The 26,133-nt window shown below is 36.9% G+C and overlaps 1 protein-coding gene and 1 long non-coding RNA gene across 4 annotated transcripts in view; one reads left to right on the top strand and one right to left on the bottom strand.

The window, feature by feature from the left end:
* The window catches only part of LOC128802461 (uncharacterized), a 66,045-nt gene extending 40,840 nt beyond the window's left edge, over positions 1 to 25,205 (top strand). Inside the window, exon 4 of the long non-coding RNA XR_008435439.1 lies at positions 24,531 to 25,205. This is a non-coding gene — a long non-coding RNA (uncharacterized LOC128802461). The remainder of the gene's footprint in view (positions 1 to 24,530) is intronic.
* The window catches only part of AUH (AU RNA binding methylglutaconyl-CoA hydratase), a 121,044-nt gene continuing 115,169 nt past the window's right edge, over positions 20,259 to 26,133 (bottom strand). For all 3 annotated transcript variants that reach the window (XM_053968860.1, XM_053968859.1, XM_053968861.1), the window contains 4 exons: positions 25,548 to 25,735; positions 24,218 to 24,268; positions 22,375 to 22,422; positions 20,259 to 21,450 (listed from right to left, as the gene is read on the bottom strand). In XM_053968860.1, the coding sequence (XP_053824835.1) occupies positions 21,373 to 21,450; positions 22,375 to 22,422; positions 24,218 to 24,268; positions 25,548 to 25,735 (365 nt within the window). In that variant the 3' untranslated portion in view covers positions 20,259 to 21,372. The remainder of the gene's footprint in view (positions 21,451 to 22,374; positions 22,423 to 24,217; positions 24,269 to 25,547; positions 25,736 to 26,133) is intronic.

Genomic DNA, 26,133 nt, shown 5'->3' with positions numbered 1-26,133 from the left:
AAAATATCTTGCTCTCTGTCACAAGAGATTGCTTTGCAATCAAAGCAACCCTGATTTTCAGAGAGCTCATGGATGACCAGACTTCAGTTTTAAACTGTTGCCAGTACATCAGCTTTGAAGTACCGGTTTCCAGCACACTGGTAACCCAAAAATCTGCCTGCACTACTGCCTCAGCCACAGACAGACAGCACTCAGGAACCAGTTCTGTCTGCTCTGGTAGACAGCCTAAGGCAGAATCAGCAGTTCCCCTGCCTTCAAATTAATCTCACTTAACACTAGGAAGGCAAAGAACAACTATATGGACTCCTGTTTCCAAGATGCTTCTGGTGCTAGAGCAAAATGTCCTTCAAAACTGAAAACTAGCCTAGGTTTAGTTTCAGAAAAGAGTCCCAGGTATCACACAGTGTCAGCTGCTGCATGACTCTGTCTTCCACTTCAAGACACTTTGGGTCACTGCAAGGTGAGGTTGAGCCAGGGCCAGTACACCATGCTAGGCAGCAGCAACACCAAGACAGTGTCTTGCTAAAGATCTATCAGTAAAACCCTGATGAACCATATTTCAGTAATAAAACCACTGCAAAATATTCCATTCTGGAGAACCAGATGAAGGCCAGTTTGTACTGCTGACTGCTTTAATGTGTTAAAGCATGTTAAGCAAGTTGTCACAGGTATCAGAAACTTCTAGCACTGCAACACAGTTTTGCATTGGTCATTTATGATACACTGTGCCACATAGATCAGATCCAGAAATTATATAATCTTTTCAACTACAACATACAAAAAATAAATCCTTCTATTAATGGAACTTAAGTGCATCATCATAGATAAATCTAGCTTGACTGATAAGAACAATACTATGGTTGAGAAAGACACAAGGAGGAGCTGAAAGAAATAAGGTGACACAAATCTAAGACCTATCCTCTAATCTTAACTCTACCCATTCTGTCCTGTCAGAAGTCATATAAATTATCTTTCAGATGTAAAGATGCTTTTTAATTCTGGGGAATTAAACAAAGCAGAAGAAAGTTCTAGTCCTACCAAGTGGGTGGTTAATTTTATTTTCACAGTTTGTCAAGTCACATAAAGTCAAATCATACATAAGTTTTTGCATAACACAAATTTTTCAGTGTTAGGCTTTTCAGAGAAGGAAACATTTTGAATCACGAATACAAGCCAAATTATTGTGCATGTATAAGTAATACTATTTCAGTATATTTGGATTTCCATTCAACTTCTGTCTTTCAATAGTGTCACAAATAACCAAACTAGTTTATTTCCGTCATTCTGTCTTTCAAAAAACATTAGAGGACAAAGACAAAATGCCCTGTGAGACAGGGCAAAATTCAGTTTTATAAGAATCTATTTTACTGAAATCTGCTAAAAATATACACTTGGGTTTCACAACTTCATCCTGACCAATGACAAGGAGTTCTGAATTCCAGTGGAGATGGAGAAGATTACATGCTGGTACTCCATAGTGCTTACACTGATAAATTAACTTTATTTTTAGGAAGTACAGACTTTACTTTCACAAAGTACCACCACCACTACACCCAGGTTCTATTTTTAGGGACAGGCAAGGATCTACAAATTCTAACCAGACAGTTATGCCACTGATTCAAGCCAAAGGTAGAGATTTTTCCCTGTGTTCTTTACCAGTTCTTCCCAACTTCCTGATCTTCCTTCCTTCTGAGCAGGAGAATAAAGAACAGGAGTATCATTTTATTCATTGTGAGACTGCATGAGTGCAAAGAAGCAATGATGACTGAAAAAGGAAACTGACAACAACTCAGAAATTTTGTATTCCATATTTACCATGGACAAAAGGATGCTTTCTGTGAAAATGACAGTCCAGCTTCCAGATTATGCACTGGAGTTTTGCTGAGGCTGTAATTTGAGTAAAAATGAGCTGACATCACAATTACAAATGCTAAATGGCTGGCCCAAGTCAGAAGGCAGACACCCTAGCCCTGAGAAATGTCAGTCTGAGTGAAGCCCGATAGCTGGAACTTAGTAACTCCTCACACACACAAGGTCTCTGCTGTTCCAATCCAGCCAAATTAGGTAAATCAGTTCCTGACCAAAAACCATCACTGCTGGGCAGCCTTCTCAAGCAGACAAGCCCAAAAGGATAATGATGGGAATTAAACTGTTCTTCCAGCCCCAGAGGCAGGGCTGTGTCACACTGGCAGAGCTGCTCTTCAAAGCTAGAATGACTCTGGTATTGCCAGTCTTGGTGTTGAAGGAAGATGTTGGGCTCAGCAATTACACTAGACATGTCACACATTATGTCCAAATTCACTTCCTGGTCCTAATGAGATAGTTGAAAAGTCTGATACAGAGGCTGTTTTCTTTAATAAAAAAAAATTTATAGTATGCTCCACACATGAGGGTATGATAAGCACACAGATATACATGTGTCTACATTATTACATATTAATGTCTATATGTAATAGAGACATTCTAAACATATATAAGTGTGGTAGGTTTTGCACATGTATTTCACAGAATTACATATCACTCCTTTTTGTAATCATCACCTCAGTACACATTCAGTTAATGCTCACCCTAAGAATGCTTGTGCCCATTCTTTTGAAAATTTTAGTGCTAAAATTAAGGTATATTTAATTTTTAATGTTAATTGAGCCATTCCAGATATTAAAGCCACTCACATCTGCTAAAACTATCAAGCACTATGTACCACACAGCATTTATACTGTTTAAACAGACCCTTTATCTAAGAGGAAGAGATATAAATGAGACCCATGTATCCAAGTACCCAAGTGCACTGCACAGGATACTCTTATTCAGAATACTGCTAGCAGCTTAAGCAATGCCACACAGCCTAGAGCTGCTTGTGGCATTGGTGATTTGTGTAGAGAGGCTACAACTGAGGAACAATAACAACAGAGAACCCATCTATAGTTTAATAAAATTTTTTTGTGAAACAGTGTTTGCTTAGCATATAAGCACAGATGAATCTATTTTTTGCTGTGCTACCCTAAGACAGTTATAGAAGCCTAGTAACATACCACTACAAACTGGCACAAGAACTATTTGCACGCTTTTTATAACCTGGGGAGTAAACTTTAGCTGTGAGTTCATTGTAATTCCAATATAAAAGGACTTGGATAACAAAAGAACAGCAACAGTTTGTGTGAATTCTGACTTTACAGCTATTAAATAGACAGAAATGTATATGCATTGCCCCACAGACAGCTGGTATATTATGTGACATTTTTTAATATACACACCCATTATATTCTCATTTTCAGGGATGAAAATTCTGATAATATAAAAAATTGTATGAAAAGGTGTCATCTATTTGATTATTGAAACATTTGACAAGTGCAGCCCTGCAAGTCAGTTCAAAGAATACTGTAAGGTAAGCCTACTCAGAGGAATGGTAATGAAGTGGGTATGTGCTGGCACATCATATCTGCTATGTAAGCAAGACCCCCTCTCAGCTGCTGCATCTCTAGCTCCCTTCAATCACTCACAGATTAAGTCCACTTGACTACCAGCTGCAGTTGCAATTGCAAGTTCTTTATAAAGACTTCTCTGTTAGTAGCTCTGGGTAGCTTGACCAATCCTGGAGTTTTTTCTTCTGTCTGCAGAGGTATGCTTGTGTTTAGGGTAGGCGAAGAAAGAAAGATGTGATAGACCAGGCTTGAACAACAAACAGGTCAGACATGGTACGCCAAGTTATAACTTTGATCCACCTCTACCAAGTGAAAATATGTCCCACATGGTCAGACAGATGGAAGCCCCCTGACTTCTGAATGGACAGCCAGTCAAATATTGTCTTGCAGCTGGCTGAGATGTGTGGGCACCTGGAAGGAGCTTTGGGAGAAGGGTATATGGAGACCCACAAGGTAGCAATTGTTTTAAGATATAGATCAGAGGTGTGGGAAATATTCGGATGATACTAGCTGCCACAAATCATGCAGAACTTTTAGTTGTGCACTTCTATAATAACATCTTCTGTTGTGTTTCACAAGAAGCCTGTGTTATGTGGAAACAGGTAAATGAGGACAAGCACAAACTATTTCCCAGCACAGCCCTGCTAAAGCAGTACTTACTACTTTTCTTTGAATTAGAAAGCCTTAAGATGGCATAAGAGGAATTAAGTCCTGATATCCTGGGGTGAAGTATTACTCTTTTTTTACATATGCAATGGAACAGCAAACAGAAACATCATTTGTATCCTGACTGCTAGTGTCACTCCTTAAGCTCTAGGCCAAATCTACACATCATAAAGACCCCTCTCTCAACAGACAATTCAGCTGGAGGAGAAAGACGGCAGCAGGGCACACATTTGCTCCCAAGTTGCCTTATGACACTTGACCAAGAAGGGACTTCCTGACCTGTGAGGGGAATTCCTCTGACTAACAGTAAAGTTTCCATTCCATCAAGCTAACTCCCCCGTTCCAGCTCAGCAGGTGAGAATTTAAGGCAGTGGAACCACTGCCTTAAGGTGAAGGCACCTTAAGGAAATCACCTTAAGTAAATCACCTTAAGGAAAAGGTGATTGCAGACAGTGTCCTCTTGGCTGTCGTCCAGAGCCTGGTTTGCCCTCTGAGAACACTCCCTTGTGCTGGTGTTCCATGAAAGGGATAGAGGGTCCCAAAAATGGCACAGGATGAAGGGTCTCAAGGAGACAGGGATAGAATATCCCAAGTATCACTTGTTTCTTGGTTTGGTTTTTTGGGGTTTATTTTTTAGTCTCACTGTATTAATGTAGAATTCTGGAGAGAAGAATAAAAAGCCCTATAAGGCACTTAAAAATATATTGTCCAGACCAGATGCATGTTTCAACTTAAAAATCTTGAGGGCCCATTGCCACAATGTGCTACATCTCCCACTGGTATACCAGCCATCACTGTCGTCTTCTAGCAGAGTTCTTTGCACTTTGCAGATAGTCTTTTGTATTATATTTCATCCCATTAGGATCACAGAATCATAAAATATGCTGAGTTGGAAGGGACCCATCAGGATCATTGATTCTAACTCCTAGCCCTGTGTAGGACAACCCAAGAATAAATCACACCATGTGCCTGAAAGCATTGTCCAAAAACTTTCTGAACTCAGATAGGCTTGATGATGTGACCACTTCTCTGGGGAACCAGGAAATTGAGAAATAAGCCTTATTCTATAAAAGAATTAGGCCTAAGTTTGTATAAAACCCAGTATTTTGCAAATCCCATTTGTTCGAGCAAATTCTGATTCTCAGAGACAACAAAAGAACTACGTATCCATGTTACAATCCTCAGAACTAAAAACCCCAAAATGCTCAGCCCTAGTCTTGTCCATGAAAGCACCTGAAGCCTTACAGGATTGTGCTGGATTCTGCACTGCAGAATAACTTAAAACTGTCTCAATCAAGCTGATTAGACACCTCATTCATGCCCAAGCCCTTATCTTAAAACATAAAAGCCAGGTGTTCCTCCTATCAACCCTTGAAGAGGTTGAGTCCGACACATGTCAGTGCACATCTACTCCACTCACTGGGTCAGGCTGATGTAAAAAAACAATACTCAACACTTTCTTCACTTCCTTTTTCAGCACAGCTGCAAGTGATATGCTTTTTACCCTGGATATCGGATAATCATAAGTCACTGCCTCTTTTCCTGAAGTGCTATAGGTCTTCATTTCACAGGAAAGCCTCCTGAGTTGTGCCTCAGCCTAGAGGGCCGAATTTTCAAAACCACTGAAGTTGCACTAGTGACCAGGAAATCACTGGTGTGGGTATGGGACATGATGAACACACATGTTAAAAAATGAGCCTAGATGGGTAGGACACCCACCTGAGGGTGATGAGTTCTCCATTTTGGCCACTAAATGAAGTATGGAAGCAATCATGAGCAGGAACGAGAACACAGGTCTTCTTCTCACCAGTCATGAAAAAAAACCCCACCAAAATTCTATACACTGAAAAAACTGCCAACAAGGAAAGGCATAGTAGCCAAGTAATTGTACTATTGCCGTACAGGATTTGAACAGAGGGGACAGGTAACTGAATTAATTTGTATCACAAGCCAGTAATCCACTTGCAATCTAGAGAATGCATGTTTAACACCAGTGTCTGGATTCCACTTGGAGACCCAAATATGTGCTCTTCACCAAAGTCCTCTGACTACGCCTATGATAATCTTTCACACAGCTGCTTTCCCTCCGAAAGAGCTGCTTTCCCCTTGACTTAAGTGGTCAACAACAGCCCAATAAGCTCATTTATAATCAACCGTGCTGGTACTTCCTACGTGGCTTCTGACATTCTTGTCTGTTGAAACTCCTCTGACCTTGGGGTTGTATCCCATGGATCCTGCTTTAATCCACCCCTATGTTTTTCCATAATAAGGTTCATATAGCCCCACACAACAAATACAAACACACATGCAGACAATGTTTTAAATAATTAGTAGTTTTCCCTTAAGGGTAAAAATGTTCTGTAATAGTATTTCTTTTTGTTATGAAATAATGTAAACGATCTTGGTGTGGTAATATTTTGTAATATGTCTCTGTTATGCAATTTAGGCTGTAGGATTCAGTTGACTTACGTGCACCTGGAGATACTGACAGATAGTGGAGACTTGGAGCTGTTGAAAAGTACTTATATATCCTTGTGCTTATATAGATACACAGATAAACACACAAAACAACATACCTATCATCAGTCTACATCCTTTTACAAAAAAAATACTAGGTACAATAAGGTCTGTGTAGTTTAATTTCTGCTCATTTCCTCTTCCCTTCAAATGAAGACCCCTTTGTAAATCTTAAAACCCAATATTTGTGCCTCTTTTTAGGGAGGTAGATCTCTTGCTTCTCTACTGCTAAGACATGTAAATCTTGTTGACTTCAGCTAGGCCAGGGCAACTCAATAGCCTCAACTTTGATTTTGATTCTTTTCGTCAGCTTTCAAATCAGCTTGAAGAAAAAATGTAGAAACTTGCCAAATGTTCATGTTTGCAAAGCAAATCGTACTGCCAAGAACATAATAGTTTGTTTGTTTAGTGACTTCTTTCCTTCTAAGATCATCATCGGGTTAAGGTGATCTGAATGACAATATTCGCATGAAAAGCAGTTTCACACTTCATCTTCCTCTTTTCTTTAATTTCAGCAAAGACAGTGGCTGACTGCCTAACCAAAAGTTTATCTCAAAATCACCACAGACCATGTGGTCGTGCCTAGGGAAGTTAACCCTTAAGCACCAGTCTGCTTGTTGCCTCAGCACAAGCATCACAGTTAATCACATGCCTGTCGTGGCAGCAGGCATTTTTTCACACTTTCCATCATCCCACGGATTCTCTCATCTCAGGATTGTGGGATAGCAAATCTGTGTAGGAAAGGTAGGTTTTTAATATTCACCAAAGAGTTGGTGTGAGAAAGAAATTAATTTGTTACTGCAGGGAAAGGCAACAGAAATATCAGTGTTTGGAGGCTAAAGAAGGTGATAAGAAGGTTTAGGATCAGCCTTAGTAAATAATTCTGAGACAATGATAATTGTGGTAAAAAAGTGTCAAGCCTGTGAAAGATTAAAAGGCAGAGAAGGGCTTTCTTAGGACAAAATTGTACTAGTTCACAGCTCTAAAAAGAAATTAGACTGTTTCCATGTGGTTTCTGTTTTCCCCCCTAACTCACAATCTGTCCCACTCAGTCCTAGGGTTCTGTGCAGAGCCAGATCCAGGTCAGGCCACAGTGTGATTCCACAACATAAGCAAATACACAGATGTGTGTGGTACCAATTACTGCACAGTTATAAATCTGAAACACAGAGCAACAAACTGACACCAGAGTATTTATGTATATACACACCTTACCAGATATGACGATTCCTTGAAATGGTCTGTAGTCTACAGCACTTCTATCACCCTAGCACACTTTGCTGATGTCATGCATGTACAGTCTACCTGTCCTTGTAGCAAGCAGCATCAGGCTCCTCTGGGTAGGATCTCATACTGCACTGTACACTCAGTGCTGGGCAGTGTAAGATGGATCTGAAAGCTGAAGGCAGAGTCAAGGGTCAAGGCAGAGTTCAGGGTCTTCAGCACAGCACCTACACAGGAGTGTACTCCTCAGTGCACTACAACAGAGTGCTCTGAGTGTATCAGAGACTCTTCTCCCACCTTTCCTTTACATGACAGCCTGCATGCTCTAGAGCTTCTCTCCAGGATTACTTCAGTCAATTTGGTTTCAAATGGATTCCACATTGCAGTGCCATGGCCATGGCCAACATTACCGATAATATATCTACAGAGAGAGCTTTTCCAACTGAAACACTGCAGCTGAAGTTCAGGGGCCTCGAAGAAAGATCTGCTACAGAGCATATGCTGAACTCGGACAAGAAGTGCCACACTGCTTGCTGTAAGCATGTAACTTATGTGTGAATGAGGACCAAACTATGGGGCCTCCTCAGGAGTCAATGGAAAGGAGTTGCTACTGTCAGCAGGGATGATGCACAATTACATAGACCCAAACACCTCCAGATAGACAGTGAGCATTCACAGCACCGAATTAGTAAGATAAAGTATTGATCTGGGGAATTCTTGATATTGCCAATCTCCAAAAGATAGTAAGAATTCTTAATATTTCACAGAATTTGGCTCTAAGGAGCTGTACCTCAGAAACAAATGCTGCCAGCCAAAATATTTTGTACTGAGACCACTAAAATGAAATACCTACCTTAGAGAGCTGGTTTTGGTTTTCTGCATTCATCCTTTTAGAATACATTCATGTGATATAGAGAAAACAGATACCACATTCTTTTACCTGTACCCTTATATTTCATCCTTATGCCAAGAGTTATAGCCAAAATCATTTAATACTGAAAATACTTCTGAAAATACTGTACTCTCAGTCCCTTGTTATGTCAATCACCTGCACAGGGAATCCAAAAGTCTTATTCATTTCCCATTCAGTAACTTTGTCAAACCACACTTTTAATACAAGAAATGTATTAAATTATAAGGTAAACATAAGAGCCCTATTTGACTCAAATGCATTATCAGTGGTTTTTTTTTTTTTCTGCATGAATAACTGTCACTCTCATTTTCATTTTGGCAATTACAGAATATGGGCTGATTTTTAATGTCTGTTCCAGCAGAGCTGAAGATGTTGATTTCAGACTGATTCAGACTTTAAAGTCTAATTCATGCAGCTGATCCACAAAATTAACCGGAGTATAGGTTTCATCAATTTTGTAGAGTGTCTTTTATAACAACAGATGATAATTTTTTGATATGTAAAGCATTAGATGTACTCTGTTACAAAACCACTTTAAATGATTTCTTTTAAAAAAACCACCAACCAACCAAACCAAAACCCACCAGGAAACTACAAAAATTGCTCCCCCCACAGTGCTCAGATACTTTAACCCAAAGAAATTGCTGACAGATTTGTTTTCAGCACAGCAGAGTAAAGAGCTGACAACGTATTTTTTTTTTTGCTGGATATGGTAACCTAGGTCTATTTTTAGGGCTTCCTTTTTTTAAAGTACACCAAAATAGCAGTGGGCTTAAAAATCACCATCTGCTTCTAGGAATTAAATAATTCTCTGAAGAACAGATAATAGGCATAAAAAGCCTACTCCAAACTCTCAGATCTTTCACAGCAGGATTGAAAGTCACATGTTACTTGTAAACATAATTTATTTCATCAAGCAATACTGCAGGGTCACAACACCCCTGTAAATGTTCAATATACCTATTTATCAGTTATCAACAGCATAAACTTTTTACATTCTAGTCATGAATATCTGACTAGCAAGTGCTATTGCTATGGCTTTTATGACTTAGAATAAAGCTGTTGATATTTACAGCACAGTAAAGACTGTCCCCATTTATTTCTTTAATTTTGATTTAGTTAAGGTGGGAAAGTCCCTAATTTATAGGAACTTTTTTTTTTTTTTTGTAATGCCCATTAGAGCTATTCTGCAATTAGCATGTTAGCCTTATTTGCAAATGCGTGTAAAGAAATCCGAACTTGTTTGCATCCAGCTAGTTTGGATCCTGCTTACAATGAATCACTATGTCAGTTCAAGATGGCTCAGGACCTGGACACTTGCTCGCTGGCTGAAGCCTGTCAGCAGTTTCCCCACCCTCAGCATTTGTGCCTCTGACAGCTTGGATGACTTACTGCTCAACAAGAGAAAACCTGGCCCCTATCTCCTATGCTCTACCCATGCATCAATAGCCTTAGAAAATAACATGGTACCATTGCTATCTGTCAGTCCTGACCCTTGTATCTTTTGAACTTTACACAATGTAAACTGACTTGAAAAAGGTGGAAAAGGAGGATCCATTAGTTTTCCATGAAAAGTGGTTTGATGAAAGAAAAAAGGCTCATGCTGAAGTCCCTGTTGCACTTCCTTTCTGAATTAAAACTCCCGCAATTTGGTCATCACACTTTCTGTGAGTGCTCCAGACACAAACAGTGCATACCCAAGGTTAGATGGCACATATCCCCTCTCCTCAGCAGGCAATACTGGGGAAGTGGGAGCAGAGATTGTATAAAAGAATGGTCAGAAGGTGGCAAAGGCTAAAGAGGAGGAGAAAACCAGTTTCACTAGTATGTATGCTGGTGGGATAGTGTTCCCTAGTTCTGTGATTTCAGTAAAGATGACAAATTTTCAATTGCAGTAATTTCAGTTTAAAACATTTCAATGTTTTGAATCACAGAAGAGCATTCATCTTTTTAGTATCATTTTCAAGAAATGCAGTTTGGTTTGGTTTTTTTCCCCATGATATTCCGTTAAAAAAACAATGTCTTTTTCAGAGAATAAGACTAAATCTTCTAAAATAGAAAATGAGATAAGACACTGCAAGATACTTTAAATGACACATAGGATGAGTAATAAACAAATTTACAAAATGAAGACATTTTGGAAGTAGTAGTATTTAACAAGTATCATTTTTAACAGGTTTGTCTTACTGTAATTATTTAAAATAAAAATTCACAACAGAAACAGTTCAAAAAAGGAGACATCCATTATTCATATTTATATTTGGTGGATTAGAATTTTTGTGAAATTATTTGTCTAATATTTAAAAGGCCTGCTAGTAACCACTGTAGCAACAGTATTTAGACCAACATTTTGACAAAAAGAGAGCAGAAAAATCATGGAGAAACATATGCTTTGTTGGTATATCCTGCTTTGGCAGGGACAGGAATTCTTCAAAGTAATGTGCAAGAATCATCTATTTCAAGTAAACAATTAAGAAATATTTTATTTGTGAGGGGAAGTCATTCTTATTTTTTTCTGAGTTCGTAGTCACTAACTAAAGAAAGGAACTTTTCCAAGAAAGAGGAAAAAAAAAAGTAATTATGGCAAGCAGCGGCTTTGAAAACTTTAGTGTTCTTTGGACATTTTCAAAGGGGACCCTCTTTACTGAAGAACAGTTGCAGAAAAAAAAAGAAAGAACAGATTACAAATAGCCAAGCTTCCTAGTGATCTCACTGGGAATTACACATTTATTTGGAAAGCATTAAAGGAATAAGATTACAGAAGCAAGATCTGATCCAAATTCCATTATGTAAATGGAAAAAGAAAATTTTGTTGTCTTAAAAGGAAATTGAATTGAGCCTTTAGTTCCCAGTTAATGAGATACTAAGAAATGTTGAGAATTGCAGGGGAAGTGATAAAGGAAAGATGCCATTTTGGGTTGGGTTAGTTTTTTTTCCATATTAAATACTTATTTAGGTTGTGATTTACTCAAAATTTATCATCATAAGACTCTTCCTCCTACTGACTACATCTATCTAAAGTGCTATTCAGATACAGAGGAAATGGGGCATACCTCAGATTCTAAATGTTTCATTAGAGTCTATGGGTGAGCAAAAAAGCTATTTAACCTGCATAGGATCCATTCCTTATTCCAGACAATTTATTCCTTTCTTCAATAGCATACAGTTATTGCTGGTTCTAAAGGTATTACCTGGTTTGAAACAAACACTTCAAAGGTTCCTCCTTCTTTTACAGTTGGGACAATTTTGTGATTTGTTTGATTCCACTGAAGTTGCTTTTGTTAGTGCATGGAATCACCTAAATGAGTGCCAAGGCTGCAAGATCTCACAAACAGGTTTTCCCACCACTGCTAAGTAACACTTAGGCCAACTGGGCTCATACTCTGCACACATGTCCTAGAATCTGAACCCAACTCCAGGATAAAGGATTAACCTTTTGTGCTGCAAGGTTCTCAAAACTCTCAGCTTTTGCTGGACCCAGAATAAGTTCAAGGCACTCAGCAACTGAGTCTGCACAGCAGGACTGTTCTAGCAGCATATCAGAGGCATGAGACTTTTTGTTTCTTCTCTGAAGTTATAGGTGTACATAGGGGACTACAAATAATGTTAATTTCAAGAGAGAACCAGAGCCATTTTGATCTATTTTTCTTTAAAATTAATAAATTCAGGGCCATGTATAAACTATCCAGTCAAATCCTTTAAAAGTTTAAACAGTGAAACCACAAGGGAAAATAAACTAACATCTCTTCCCTTTTTATCTTAAAAGTGTCTGAAATGAATTGGTTGCTAAAGAAACCTGATATAATTGTGACAGAGTGTTTTGAAACCTTTAGTGGAGTTCATCTGAAACCTCAGCATAACAAGTGGCCTCTTATCTGCGTACTATTCCAGGAAGAAATGCATGGCATTTCGTCATCACAGCTGAAAGAGTAGCTGGCTCTGCACGTAGGCTAAGCGAGAATAAGAGCCCTCAGCTATAATGAGGGCACGCTGGTAGCTAATGCTTAGTCAGAGGCCATTTCCTTTAGCCTTTGCTACTGCTTGCAGGAGTTGGAGTGCAGGAAAAGGCAAAAACCAAAGTGAATATACTGAAGGTCAATGTTTACTTTCTGTACTTTTTCTCAATGAATATTAATTCCGAAGACATGGCACATATGCATTAATGTGGTGACATCCAAAACCATCTCCCCCACTACAAGGACTTTAAGTAGCTTTATTTAATGTGGCAGTTCATGAGCAGAATTACTTAAAGGAGAGAGAATCATAAAAAAACATATGTCTCTTTTTTTTTAGTCTGACATTTAAAGGCAAATTAGTAAGTGGGAGTTTAATATAGATATTTCCTTGTGAACATTGATGTTGAATTTCCAAGCAGGCAAACTGACTTTCTCCTTAATAACGCTCTTGAAACATGGATAACTTGTAGCAATTACTTCAAAACCAATTTTTTAGATAGCTTGTAGCAATTACTTCAGGGATGAATCTTTATATGTGAGGGAATATGGTAAGGAACATTTCTTTTTATAGGCTTTTCCTCTTCTGTACATCCTGAAGATGGTAATATGAGTGATGTACTGTCATGACGCTTTTTAACACAGGAATCTGCATAATTTGAACATGGAATGATTAATCATTAGAATATGAAAATGTTAAATATGAATGTGTAGCAATGTTCAGGCTGTAAGTTTGCAAGACACTTCATTCAGGACCACATTTTGCCTTCTTACTCTGCCTGCAGGAACATCAGCAATTATTGTGAATTTAATGAGCTATCACTATGCTGATTTAAGCACACAACTGTATGTACTGTACTACTGAACACACTGGACTGAGTCATTTTACATATGTGCAGTTGCTGGTCTAAATAAGGGCTAGATTTGACTTGTTCTGTTTAACTCACTGGCTGAACTGAAAATAGTTGGCACATATTTTTCTCAGGAAATTCGAACTTACACAAGCAGAGGAAAAACATTGCAAATGAGATGCTGCTGTATGCAAAAATTCATCTTGGGTAAAACTTTAAACTCTAGAAATAAATCTTGTTTTCAATTCTCACAAATAGACTTTTCTATTCAACTCTGAATGTTTAAAGTAGTTGTTAATCAAATACTGTACACAGTACTAAGCAGCAAAGTGTTTGGTTATTTCTGAAACACATTATTTTGAGGCTATGTTTGAATCTTTCATATTTATGTGATGAGAGTTATGTCACAAAGTTAATCATTCCCAGGATGCTAGCATTCGGGCTAATGAAAAACTTCTTGTGCAAGCAGTCATTAATCAGTGAGTCTAGCATTGCATAATGCTTTCTGAAGCATGTGTTATGTGATCAGAGTACAAGGCTGCATAATACAGCAAAGTGTTTATGCCATATGCTGACCTTTTCTAAAGTAGAAATGGAGCCATGTGATGTGCTGCTTCTGCCAGCATTTGCTTATTGCCAATAATTAAGTTTGATGATAAGAAGAAACACAAACTTGTATTGCTTTAGAGTTCTAAAAGGAAGAAGCTTTGAAGTTTTGGCACTGTAAAGCACAAAGATAGCCAACTTGGCTTGGATATACTACCGTTGTCCCTTATAGGCACCGCCCATCAGCACTGGAATCAAGTGCCCTGCTCAAGTGGTTACTGGCATTTGTGTAAAGGAAAACATGTGCATCGTTACAGGGCTGCTGTACTAACCAGAAGAGCATAAAGGTCACAGGAGCAAAGCAGCCAAAAGCATGCTTGAACTTCAAATCTCAGAACACCATTATTACATTTGATGTTCTTGTGCAATAGTGCTAGTAAGCAGCTATTACTTAATCTCCTACCAGTATTACACAAAACTATACTTGCGAAATACTTCAGATAAATATGCTGTAATTATACGAAATATAAAAACATGTATAGGGCAAAATGTTTTTGTAACTCTCAACACACATACCTGTGGGGATGTGGTTTGAGTGAACTATTTTAAAAATTGAATCCATGCTTGAAAAGCTTCTATGAATAACCTTAAAACTATGTGCTGGAAGAAGAGCGGACACATGGACGTATATTTTATATCCTATACACACACACACACACACACACACACACAGAGTGTGATCAAAAGCTCTGTCCTGTATACAGCTACTTTGTGTCTGTTGGCAGAATCAAGCTACTGAGCTGGAATAACCAGCTTCATACAACTATTCTAGCACAGCCAACTGTAGCTATGCCACTGTTGTTCCAACATCAATTCTCCTTTCACTTGCCAGTGTTTCCTTCTGTCTCACTGATGTCTGTCTTTTCTACTTTGGAGAGTACAGACAGGGGTAGTCAGTATCTGTAAGTATTAACACCTGTTAAGAGCAACTCAGTTCCATCATATGATCTATGATACGGTACCAATGTCTGAAAAGTGATTTCTGATATCCCTTGCTTACACTGAGGAAGTATTTTCAAGCTTAACTAAGAATTCTAAAGAGTAAATCACAAAACTAAGACATCTCTATACAGACACATAGATGTCCTAGTCCAAAATTCAGATTCTCAAAATTCCTGCTAAGATTTTGCATTAGGAAGTGATGATATTAGGCAACTGCACTTAGAAAGTGCTGTATCCAAGGCCTTTTGGGATTAATGAATTAAACCTTCCACATCTGAGTCTGACTCATTAAGGATCTTCATGTTTAGCAGACAGGAGTCTGTACAAAGAAGATGCTGGGTAAAACAGAAAAGTAAGCAGGTCTCCCATCCTTGCTACAGCATCTATGAAAAAAACAGTGTGGTACTTGCTGCATGAGGGAACTGCAAGGCTGGCCTTACCTCTATAAACCATTAGGTGGATGTCACTTTCTCTACATCCCAATAAATTAAATGTAGAATAAATAATTAAAGTAGAGAAATTTCTTCATGCATAACTTCAAAGAATCCCGTGAACAGGTCACTACTGTAGGAAATTTTGGCTCAGGTCAGTTAAGTGAAAGGAGAGAACAGAAACTGAGTTCCTTTGGTGTTTCATGAGTCCTTCAACTACTGAGCAGTTATGCAGATGGAAGCACGATAGCATATTATCTTCACTTTTTCAAAAAAGGACTGATATCAGCTAAGATTTCTAAAATCCAAAATGGAGATGGGAATTTCATTCCACCCAAAGTGGAAAAAACCCATGTCCATGTCTTATTTATGAACTAGTAACTTAGAATCCTTCTTGTTATGCTGTTTTTGTGGCTCCCGCCTCCTTTCATATGTTATACAGACACTCTAGGAATCATATTTGGAGGTTACAATCTCTGCTAGCCTTTTGGGTACAGAATTCAGGAGCTGCAACTAACCAGTACAGAAATATCTACTTTGTGGCGCTGCTCATGAAGATACTAGAAATTACTGTGTTGAAATTAACTGTGACCTGAGTATGCAGCCCGAACCCACCCTACAAAACCTCTTTCATATACACTCTTCCAAGACCCACTGCTTCTTAGAAGCATGCTCCCTGGCTCTCTTCTCCTTACACCTCTGCTTAGACAGAGTGGCCAAAAGATGATAACTACAGGCCAACATGAACCATTCACCTGAGGGGTCACTAGCTGCGGATACTCACATGCATTTATTAAAATACTTCAGCTTTATGTTGTATTTATTAAAATACAACAGTCCCAGCAGCAAAGACTTATTATACAAAAGATGCAGAGTCAAACTCTTTTCACACAAGCCTACAGATGTATTATTAACATTTATAAGTCATGAAAACACAACCTTCACAACTCTATCCTCACAACTATATTTTTTAACTTTGTCTTTCTAAGCTGCATGGAAGAGACACATTTTAAAAAAACTTGTACAACTGGCATCAGAATTTTTAACATACTAAAAAGAATTGAGCCAAAGATGATATCACAAAGTCCCTTATGCTTAAGGGAAAATGTTAAATCAATTAGCAATTGCCAGAATAAAGAAGCAACAATTTGATGTGTAAATTCCTCACAAAAATAACAAACTTTCCATGTTCTTCTAAAAGTGGTTATATTATGCAACAAGAAAACTTCACTATATTCTCAGCTCTTTAATGTTACAAAAGCTTTATTAGCATACGCTTCAGAAATTATAATCAAAGGATTATATTCACTAGCCAGAACTTTGAAGACTTTATAAACATACATGTACAGACTATGCCTTAGAGGGTTAATGTACTATTTTGAACTCAAGTATTGCAAATAGGAGTTAGCTTTGACACAAAATGTTCACACCCTCTGTAATAAATTCTTTTAACATACTTCATATTTCTTCCCATGTGAATGAGTGTCCTTGGAAGAATTATCTACTAGATAAAAGCTGAAGATGAAATCTAAGTCTAGACTTATTTAAAGGGGGTAGACACTGATCTTATAATCTGTGACAGTGGCTGATTAATGAGCTGCTCATGATTGCTGCAGGCCTCTCCAAACTGCAGGAGCAAATGATACTATAGGACTGGGAAGAATGTGCTATCTGGATGCCACACCTTTGTTGAAACTTAAGAACTCACATTGACTCCTGCTACATTTATTCTAGCCTTGAACTACCATATATACACAACCAGATACACGGTAACACATGTGCATACTGTGTGCTTCTGCAGCAGAATTTCTGTGCTACAGAACACACAGTAAGTATGCCCACTTGTAGCAGTCATGGTACGTGCTGTGTGGCGTCCACTTTTTTGTTGGTTGTAGTTTTGCATAAACAAATTCAAAACTTCCTGAAGCAGAATAGTAGTATCACATCCTGAGGGATTGATTTGGTCTTGCCTGACAGTCTGGATAATTTTATTTACGTGTACACACTTACATACGCACATACACATACACATGCATGCATATGACATGCCAGTATACACACACATATATTATAAAGCATAATGAACACACTGTGCAAACACAGCACATTCTGCATAACTAGAGAAACTTATATTCAACTGTGTTCCAAGGTTGAAACAGAGCATGATTTAAATATATAATAAAAAAGGCATATTACCTAATCTTTAGTGATAACACAGTAATTTCTGATTACATCTTTCAAACAACTTTCAGGAAATTTTTTTAAACTTGACTAACTTTGCTTATAAAATACCAATGTTCTTAAAGTGAAAACAACCCATACAATTTTTTAAAACCGTTCCCTGCACGTTGTCTCACATGTCTGAGACTTAGAGGAAAGAAAACAGGAAAAAAGGACACAAATAGAAAAAAAAGTCATTTTAATCCCACAAAGAAGACAAGAGAAATTTTATTACCTTCAGCTGAAAACAACTCTTCTTTTGGTTTATCTGCTTGCCATTTTTCTTTTTCTCATTTTTGGAGATAGTTCTCTTTCTAGAAATGTGCAGAAAAATAACATCTTAACTACATCATCATGAACTTTATCACACCTTGAGTACACAGACTGTATCAGCCTCAGCAGACAATCAAGCCCTACAGCTTTTCAGCAGTGCCATTATGTTCAAGAACAAGGCTAAAATTCCACAAATGAGACATGAAAGCACATCTTCCTCAATGCATACCACTCAAATGAACAATGATTTTTTTTAAAATACATTTCTTAAAATTGTAAATAAATCCCCTCTCTAATCTCAGCAGACATCTTTTCAGGGATTTTCTTGAATGAAAAAGGTGTAAGTAAAGACTATGCAGTAATAAATTAAGATTTCAATTACTCTTTTCACTTTGCTATGAGTTGGGTTTGGTATGTGAAGTGACACTAGTGCCAAAACCCCTTACTTTACTCCCTAAGTTTCTCAAAACCAGATTCCAAGTAGCATGATATTCTGCCCTCTCCTGTGGTGATCTCTTCAACAAATGTGACTATGATTAAATGCATCAAAGAGCAATGAATGAGTAAAATATGAAGCAATTGAGAATGATCCTGATGTTTACTATTCTAAATGTAGCTGGTTAAAAGCAGTTCTAGAAAAGCATTGACATGAACGCTGATGTAGGATTATGACTAATTGAACATAAACTGACAGAATTTCAATGACTAAATGTCATAAAAAGGTTCCATAGAAAATATCTCCAAAAGCACTTAACTGTATCATTACATAATCTTAGAATAAATAAAACACACCTTTTTTTCATTACAGATGAGCTGCTCAGAAGCATTGAACTGACTAGAGCCATGCAGATATTTAGTATACATAAATTCAGTAAACTGAATGTGAGTTACTTTATATTGAAAATATAAACAGTTTGCTACATTGAAGCCTAAAATTATATGTGTTATATAAAGTCACACATTAATTTCTGCATGAAACTGAGAATTTCTAGGCAATTCAGTAAACTGAACTTACAAATGTTGAGAAGTTATCAGCTGATAACTAATAATGGCTAACAGACCTACCTGTGATATAACTTCTCTATATCCAACTCAGTGAAGTGTGGAACTCACTATCCACTTGAGCTCAGCAGAAGCAGGAGAAAAGGCTGCTTATGTGTAGGGACCATGAGATAACCTTTCAGAAAACCAGTGGAGACCGGGGCTCACTCATCCATGAGGTATTATGGAGAAAAGCATGGCTTTACCAGGAACTGAGAGTTGAGCCTAAGTGCTTGAAGGAGGATTTGCCAGATCATACCTTTCATAAAGAAAAGTCAACCTTTTATATGAGCATTTTTCTTACAAATAACCCTCTCATGGAAGCAGAGTTCTAATACTACTATTAATTATGAGCACTGCAGCCATCATAACATGTCACTTAATAAATGAGATAGTAAGTGATTAACACATCTTTTGCTAAAATATTGTTCCTCCAGAACCAGTTCAACATCACTCTAAAGTACCTTTAAAAACTGTTCTACTGATACTCACTTTGTAATACTATTCAAACTGTTCACTTCAAAGATGGAACTCAAATTGCTATGATATGACACTATCTTCTCCTGAGAAAAAGAATGCAGAGACCACTGTGACAGTAAAATTATTTTCTGAGATCAAAACTACTAGTTAAAGGCATGAACCTACACAGTCATAGGCCACAGTATTTAAAGTTATTAGATGTTTTTAAATAAACATTCACAGAAGCTACTTAATCAGTGCTTGGTAGAAACAGAGGCAGCTCAATAACCAGAATGTATATCAAAGTTAAGCAACTGAAACCCATCAGCAAATGCTTAATATTTTTTCCTATTAACATAATTATTTTGTAGTCAGTAAAAATGAAAATGACATGTTAGCATTTCAGAAACATGAGAAAATGACCCTTTAGGCTTTATATAACTATCAAAACAAGTACCAATATTTTATTTGCAAATTATTGTGTAAGAAATTATTGAGTCAGCAAGTTTACCAGTCAACAAAGTGTGAGCTCTACCAGTCATAATCAATTTACATGTAATGATATGTCTAAATATGAATTTAAATGAGTTCTTGTCATTTCATGTTGATGAGCTGCTTTATCATCATAGATATGGACAGTGACCATAGCTAATGTTGCAGAAACAGCAAAGTGTGCACAAGTTTCATGAGCCAATGGTAACCCAACACAAATAAATTTGTTTTCATATAAAAAGACAGCCTTGGACTGCTAAGCCATGTTTATTTTACAGTCAAATTAACAAAAATACTTTCTACGAGGTTATTTCCAGACATTTGCTGTATATGTTGCATCCACTGCAAATACACAGTATGAATCACAAGTTTTCTTACCTTGAAACTTACTGCATTTCTCTTGCAATGCATGAAAAGAGCTCTGAGGCCAACACAAAATAAAGAACCTTTCAACATTTTCCCTGTTGTATATAAATATACATTCATACAACTTGCAAAAGGAATATTCTGGAGATTAAGATAATTCTAGGTTCTATTACAGCACATTGGTCATATCCCCACACAACCATCTTCAATACAATCATCAAAATTTAAAATAACTGGGGCAAATGAAATAAAGTTCCATTACAGTGCTGATCAGATGATATGTTGGAAAAATGCAAGACAAAGACAGGTTTAACATACAATAATGTATAATTAAAGGCTGGCCTTGAATATGTCTTCATTCAATACAATTAAATTAATATAATGGCAGCAACTTTATCAAAAGGACACCATTAAGTGCTAAAGTGAATTTCATTTTGCTTAGGATAGAGTAAGTAACATAAACAAAGCTCAGCATTTTCTAAATTATAATCCTTTTCATTTCCCCTAGCTTTATTAATAATATAGATATTCTGATAGAATACTCAAATATAATTTTTACTGATATACAGAATCATTTAAATGCATATTTGGTACAATTTCTTATTTTTGGTGTTCAGTAGTTGCTTTTGTTTTGATAAAATTATATAGCAGATTTATGCTTAACATCACAGATACATTTTGTCTATGTAAAGAATTACAGAGCTTTTTCAATCGTGGAATGGTATGTTTCATACATGTGAAATCTTAAAAATGCTGCATGAACCTGTGACTTTGGCATTACACAGATCAACCATCAGAAACTGTAATGAGCATGAGCTGACACCCATTTCTATCTTGGCTTCGTATAAGTATGGACACATTCAAAATGTTGTAGTATCTGTATGATTTGCTGTTACTTTGGTGATTGTGATATTCCAGGTGCGGATGCAAAGTGCACCTTAATGGTCCTCATAGAAGTACTTTTATCCCCCTGTATTTTAAAGGCATCAGATTCTTTTATTCTCCCTTGTAGCGAGGAGGTCTCTTCTCCTTAAATGCAAGAAGGCCTTCAATTCTATCTTTTGTTGGGATAGTCTGCAATGAGCAGAGTAACAATTCATTATTGACATCAAAAACAATACCAAGAAAAATACTTTCATAAAATCTTAGTTCTTCAATGCCTCCAAGATACATCAGAAAAACTATAATACAACAGAAAAATTAAAACTATATAGTCAGCTGTAGGAATGTATCATACACTTCAAGGGCATGACAAAAGGCTGATGAACAATTTGGGTGGAGAAGGAGAGGACTTTTTCTCCAAACAGATGAGTTAAAAAAATTCTGTAGGTTTTGAGGTTTGTTGTGGTATTTTTTTTGGCGGGGCGGGGAGGGGGCATGGGTAGAGGGAGAGGAGAAAGTGGAGTTTGAGTTTCTTGGGGGTTTTTTTGTTAGGTCAATTTTAGTTTTTTGGGTTTTTGAGAGGGGGGAAAAAAGTTAATAATCTGATTACCACATCTTAAATAAGAATATAATGCTGATGCTTCGAATTCCATCATAAAAATCTTGTCTCAAAATCCAAGAACATATAATCCCAAACACATCATTCCCATGTTTCACTGGCAAAGAGGTTTGTCTCAAATTTTTATTGGTTAGAACATATGCCATTAGTGCATGTGTTAATGAAGTGTCCTTTGTATTATTTCATGTTAAACCAAAACAAAGCAAAAGCAAGGCAGTCCTTGGACTGGCATGGTAGTGTATGACTGGATAGGTGTATGGCTGGTACTGCTTCACTACTTTCACCCTAACAGTACTGGTACAGATGTCTCCTGAACTACACCTCCTCCCTTAAATTCCTTACAAAATCAGACCAAGTAGATGGAAATTTAAATAAAATGCCTAAAAGTTTGCAGAAGAAATCACAAAGCAATTTCTAGTTAAATTTCTGCATGTTTCATAACAGGCATCAACAAAGCCTGTTTTCTGTGTTTTCTTCATGTAATCATATTTACATACCTGAGCATAACAAGCTTCTTCAATTGCTAAACCTGTTACTAAGTCGACCTGAGGAAAAGAATACAATGGTTTTTACAAGAATTTTTAAATTTATTACATATAATTTATAATATATAAATCACAGCTCACAGCTAACATAAATATTGTGTTTTTATATGCCACATACTAAAATACTTCTGCAAAATTCTTCTACACTACTTCAACATAGAAATGCTATGCTGACATATGGTAAGAGTGGTTATTTTTGTAACAGACTCCTGATTTAGCTATACAATTAGCATGCACTACACTCAAAAAATGTCTGCTCTTTACTATGAGTCATCTGTTTAGGTAAAAACCATTAGCTACCTGCACATTTATAATAATTTCATTTACTACAGAGGAAAAGATGCACTGTACGACTATGTGAAACAATATAATTATGTAAAACAATTTCTGAAACAGTGTATCTTCAAAACATCATATAAGAACAGGATAGCATGCCACAAAAAAACCACAAATTCAAGTTCACAAGGATTTAAAACAGAAAAATAAAGAGGACCATATCTGTCCTGCATCATTATCATCATCATCATCATCATCATCATCAATTTTTAAAACATTTCGTTTCTTTGTGAGCTGTCCTGAATAGTTGAAAAGGCTGAATTTCTCCATCTGTCTTAAGCACCAGATGCTACAGCATTCACTGGCTCTCCACTTGACTACTGGAAGGACTATGGCTATGCACCACAAGCAGTTTTCAAGGGAAGATAAGTTATAGCATAAGTTATCAAAGGAACCCTGAAGAAATGTGTGAAATCTGTGCCATGGTAGTTTTGTAACAACATCTTGGATAACAATTTGGCTTGATTGGTTTTGATATAGTAGATCTTGTCTTGAGCCTCAAGACTGAACTAGAGATGATCATTCAGAGTCCATTTAACCCTATCATCCCTAATTCTATAAACACCATTATTTTGACCTTTCAATCCACTATATCTGGTAGTCAGATAACTTAGGCTGTAGCATTTTGAACCTCGGGTATTGAAATAAATCTCAAATTCCACCACTACTTGCTGTGGAAACCTAACATACTCTGTGCAATGGCATCTGAGTTTGATTCTCAGGCCACCACTTACTGGTGTTACGCTTTGCTGAGCTCACTAGTTGCTTTTGTGACTTTTAAGAAAAAAGGATAAATTCATCTTCTTGGATTCAGATGCTGCACATGGTATGATCCTCTTTCCCTTGTACCAGATTGAGCTACAAGGTGTCTTGGTGAAGAGCCTAACTTTAAAAATGAACAGACCTGCTGAACTCAGCATTAGGATATGTACACCTAAAGTAAAACACATATCCAGATAGGATTTTAAATGAGCTTTAGAGCTAGGTCAATAGTGTGGCAATGGAGTCGCAATCCGAACCAAACATGAAGTCAGATTCCAGGTACAATTTTAACACTGCTATTAAACTATTTTTAAAAAAAAGAATATGTCCTTCAGCCTTTAACTTTATTAGTTACTAAACACTGAGAGCTTGACAAACAGAGTATGACTTTGATCATCTTTCCCACCTGAGATTTGAAACACAATTTGTTCATAGTAATTTATGTTTACTTTTTACTATTAATAATTAGCAGAGTACACTAGTCTTGAGGTTACTAAGCATTGTTACAGAAATCAGCATCTCAGGAGTCTGAGATTTAAAAAATTACATTTCATTCTTTAGAAAGTTTTGACCAAATAGACTTTGAAAGACTACACAATGATATAATAAAAACAGTTCTAGAAAAAGAATTTCACCACATTACAACTGTTACCAACCTGACTTCCAGCCTACTGTCATGGACAGTACAGATCCTTACCTCCATTCCCTGATTGATAGCCAGTTTTGCAACTCTCATTGCTACTGGTCCCTAAAATGAGAGAAAAAGTTTATTGACATGTCATCAAAACCTGCAAGATTTGTAATTGAAGAGTCTGCTCATCAATAATCTTATATTAGGACCATCTAGACTTTGGACTTTTGTTAAATTTACAGTATTTACAGTATATACCCTATATTTTATAATTATAGCAGACACTTGCTTCTAAACTGATAGTTTGAATATTAAGAAAAACTAAAAGTATACTATTTTCAAAAGAACCTAATTATTGTGTTTGATTTCTGTTTTAAAGGTGCTGAGTGTGTCCACATTTGTCAAGCTTTACCAGTTTCCTTCAAAACAAGGATCAGAATGGCCACTTTAAGATACATCATTATAGGTCTTGGCAAGGTCGTCCCATATCCCTACTATCGCACAATGGAGAAATGTGAAACTATGTAATCATGAAATAAAATTAACTGATGCAAGCTTCAAACCTACAGTATGCTATTGCAAAGCCTGCTCTGGTCAAGTGATGACACTCTCGTGAGTGGCTGAGATCCCCAGTAAGCAGAGGGATTCCCACACTCACCTCCAGTTTGCTGCAGAACTGCAAGAACATCTTTGGTAATCATCTTAGTCCTGTGCCTATCTGTCAGCATCAGCTTCTGGATATTCAGGCCTACTGATTTGGGAAAACCCAAAAGCTTATGGGGCAGTACTAATAAGAAGTTGTAACCATCAATCAACTTCCCAGAACCACTGTATGTTAAAATTTTTTCTGTACTTTTAATTGTCTTTCTATCAAGGTGCTCAAGACACAAATAAACCACCAATAAATGCCATACCTAAGCTATAACATTTTACATTTCCAATGAAAATTTTTGGCTGTTACACTTGTGATCCAATAAACAAGTTCACTAATTATTTTCTTTTTCTGCCTCCTATGAATTTTCTACCCAGGAGCTTTTGCCTCTCTTCTGAGGAGTTCCACAGCAACAAAGTAATCTATTAAAATAATCGCTATACTAAAAAATAAAACCTGTATAATTTTTTTTCTTGTTTAGAAATTGAAAGCCAGCACATATAATGAAAACATAGACCAGATCATGGCAAGATGAGGACTGATGGAGGTTTTTTCCTTCACTATGAAATAATTACCAAATAACACCATTCAATGCAAGAGAGAAAACTTCTGATTACTTGCTACATAATTAGCATGGCTTTTTGATACATATTTTTGTGACAGCTCTGTTTAATAAAGCTGCTTCTTTTTCAGTGTTATTATTTGGTAAAAGCTAAAAACCGAAATCAAAATAATTTGTTATACCTGAGGTAAGAATTCTCTCGCCAGAGCTAATGCTCTTCTGTATGCAGCATCCCCTGCTTCATTCTGTTCTACCACATGGCTAATCAATCCTATTGATTTTGCTTCCACACCATCTACAATGCGTGCAGAGAAGATTAGTTCTTTTGCCAATGACACTCCAATTGTGCGAGGTAATCTTTGTGTCCCTCCTAGAGTTTGTAAAAAGATAAAATGCAAATATTAGTTTCCCATGTATCTATACCACAAATGTAGATGCCTTGCTCATTTTAAGTATTTTCATTTTAAATTCCGTAAACAATTACACAGACATACAGAAATTCAACTAGTACAAATACATTATTAAGTACCTTCTTCAGTTTTTCAGACTACATCTAAATTGAAATCAATTGACTGTTTCTTAAAAAGACAAGTAAATAACTGACAATAGGTGCTATTAATAGAGATTCTGTTCTATTACAGACAAAGTTACCTTACTCGTGCCAAAAGCTGAACAAAATCTACTTGACAGTGATTAACATATCCAAACCCTCTGTTTCTTTTTAACGCTATAAATTTTAATTATATGAATCCACTTTAATGATATAAA

This window comes from Vidua chalybeata, chromosome Z (assembly GCF_026979565.1).
Source record: "Vidua chalybeata isolate OUT-0048 chromosome Z, bVidCha1 merged haplotype, whole genome shotgun sequence".
NCBI classification, from domain to species: Eukaryota; Metazoa; Chordata; class Aves; order Passeriformes; family Viduidae; genus Vidua; species Vidua chalybeata.
Note: the sequence above shows the minus strand (reverse complement) of the source record. Positions and strands in the feature narration are given on the sequence as shown.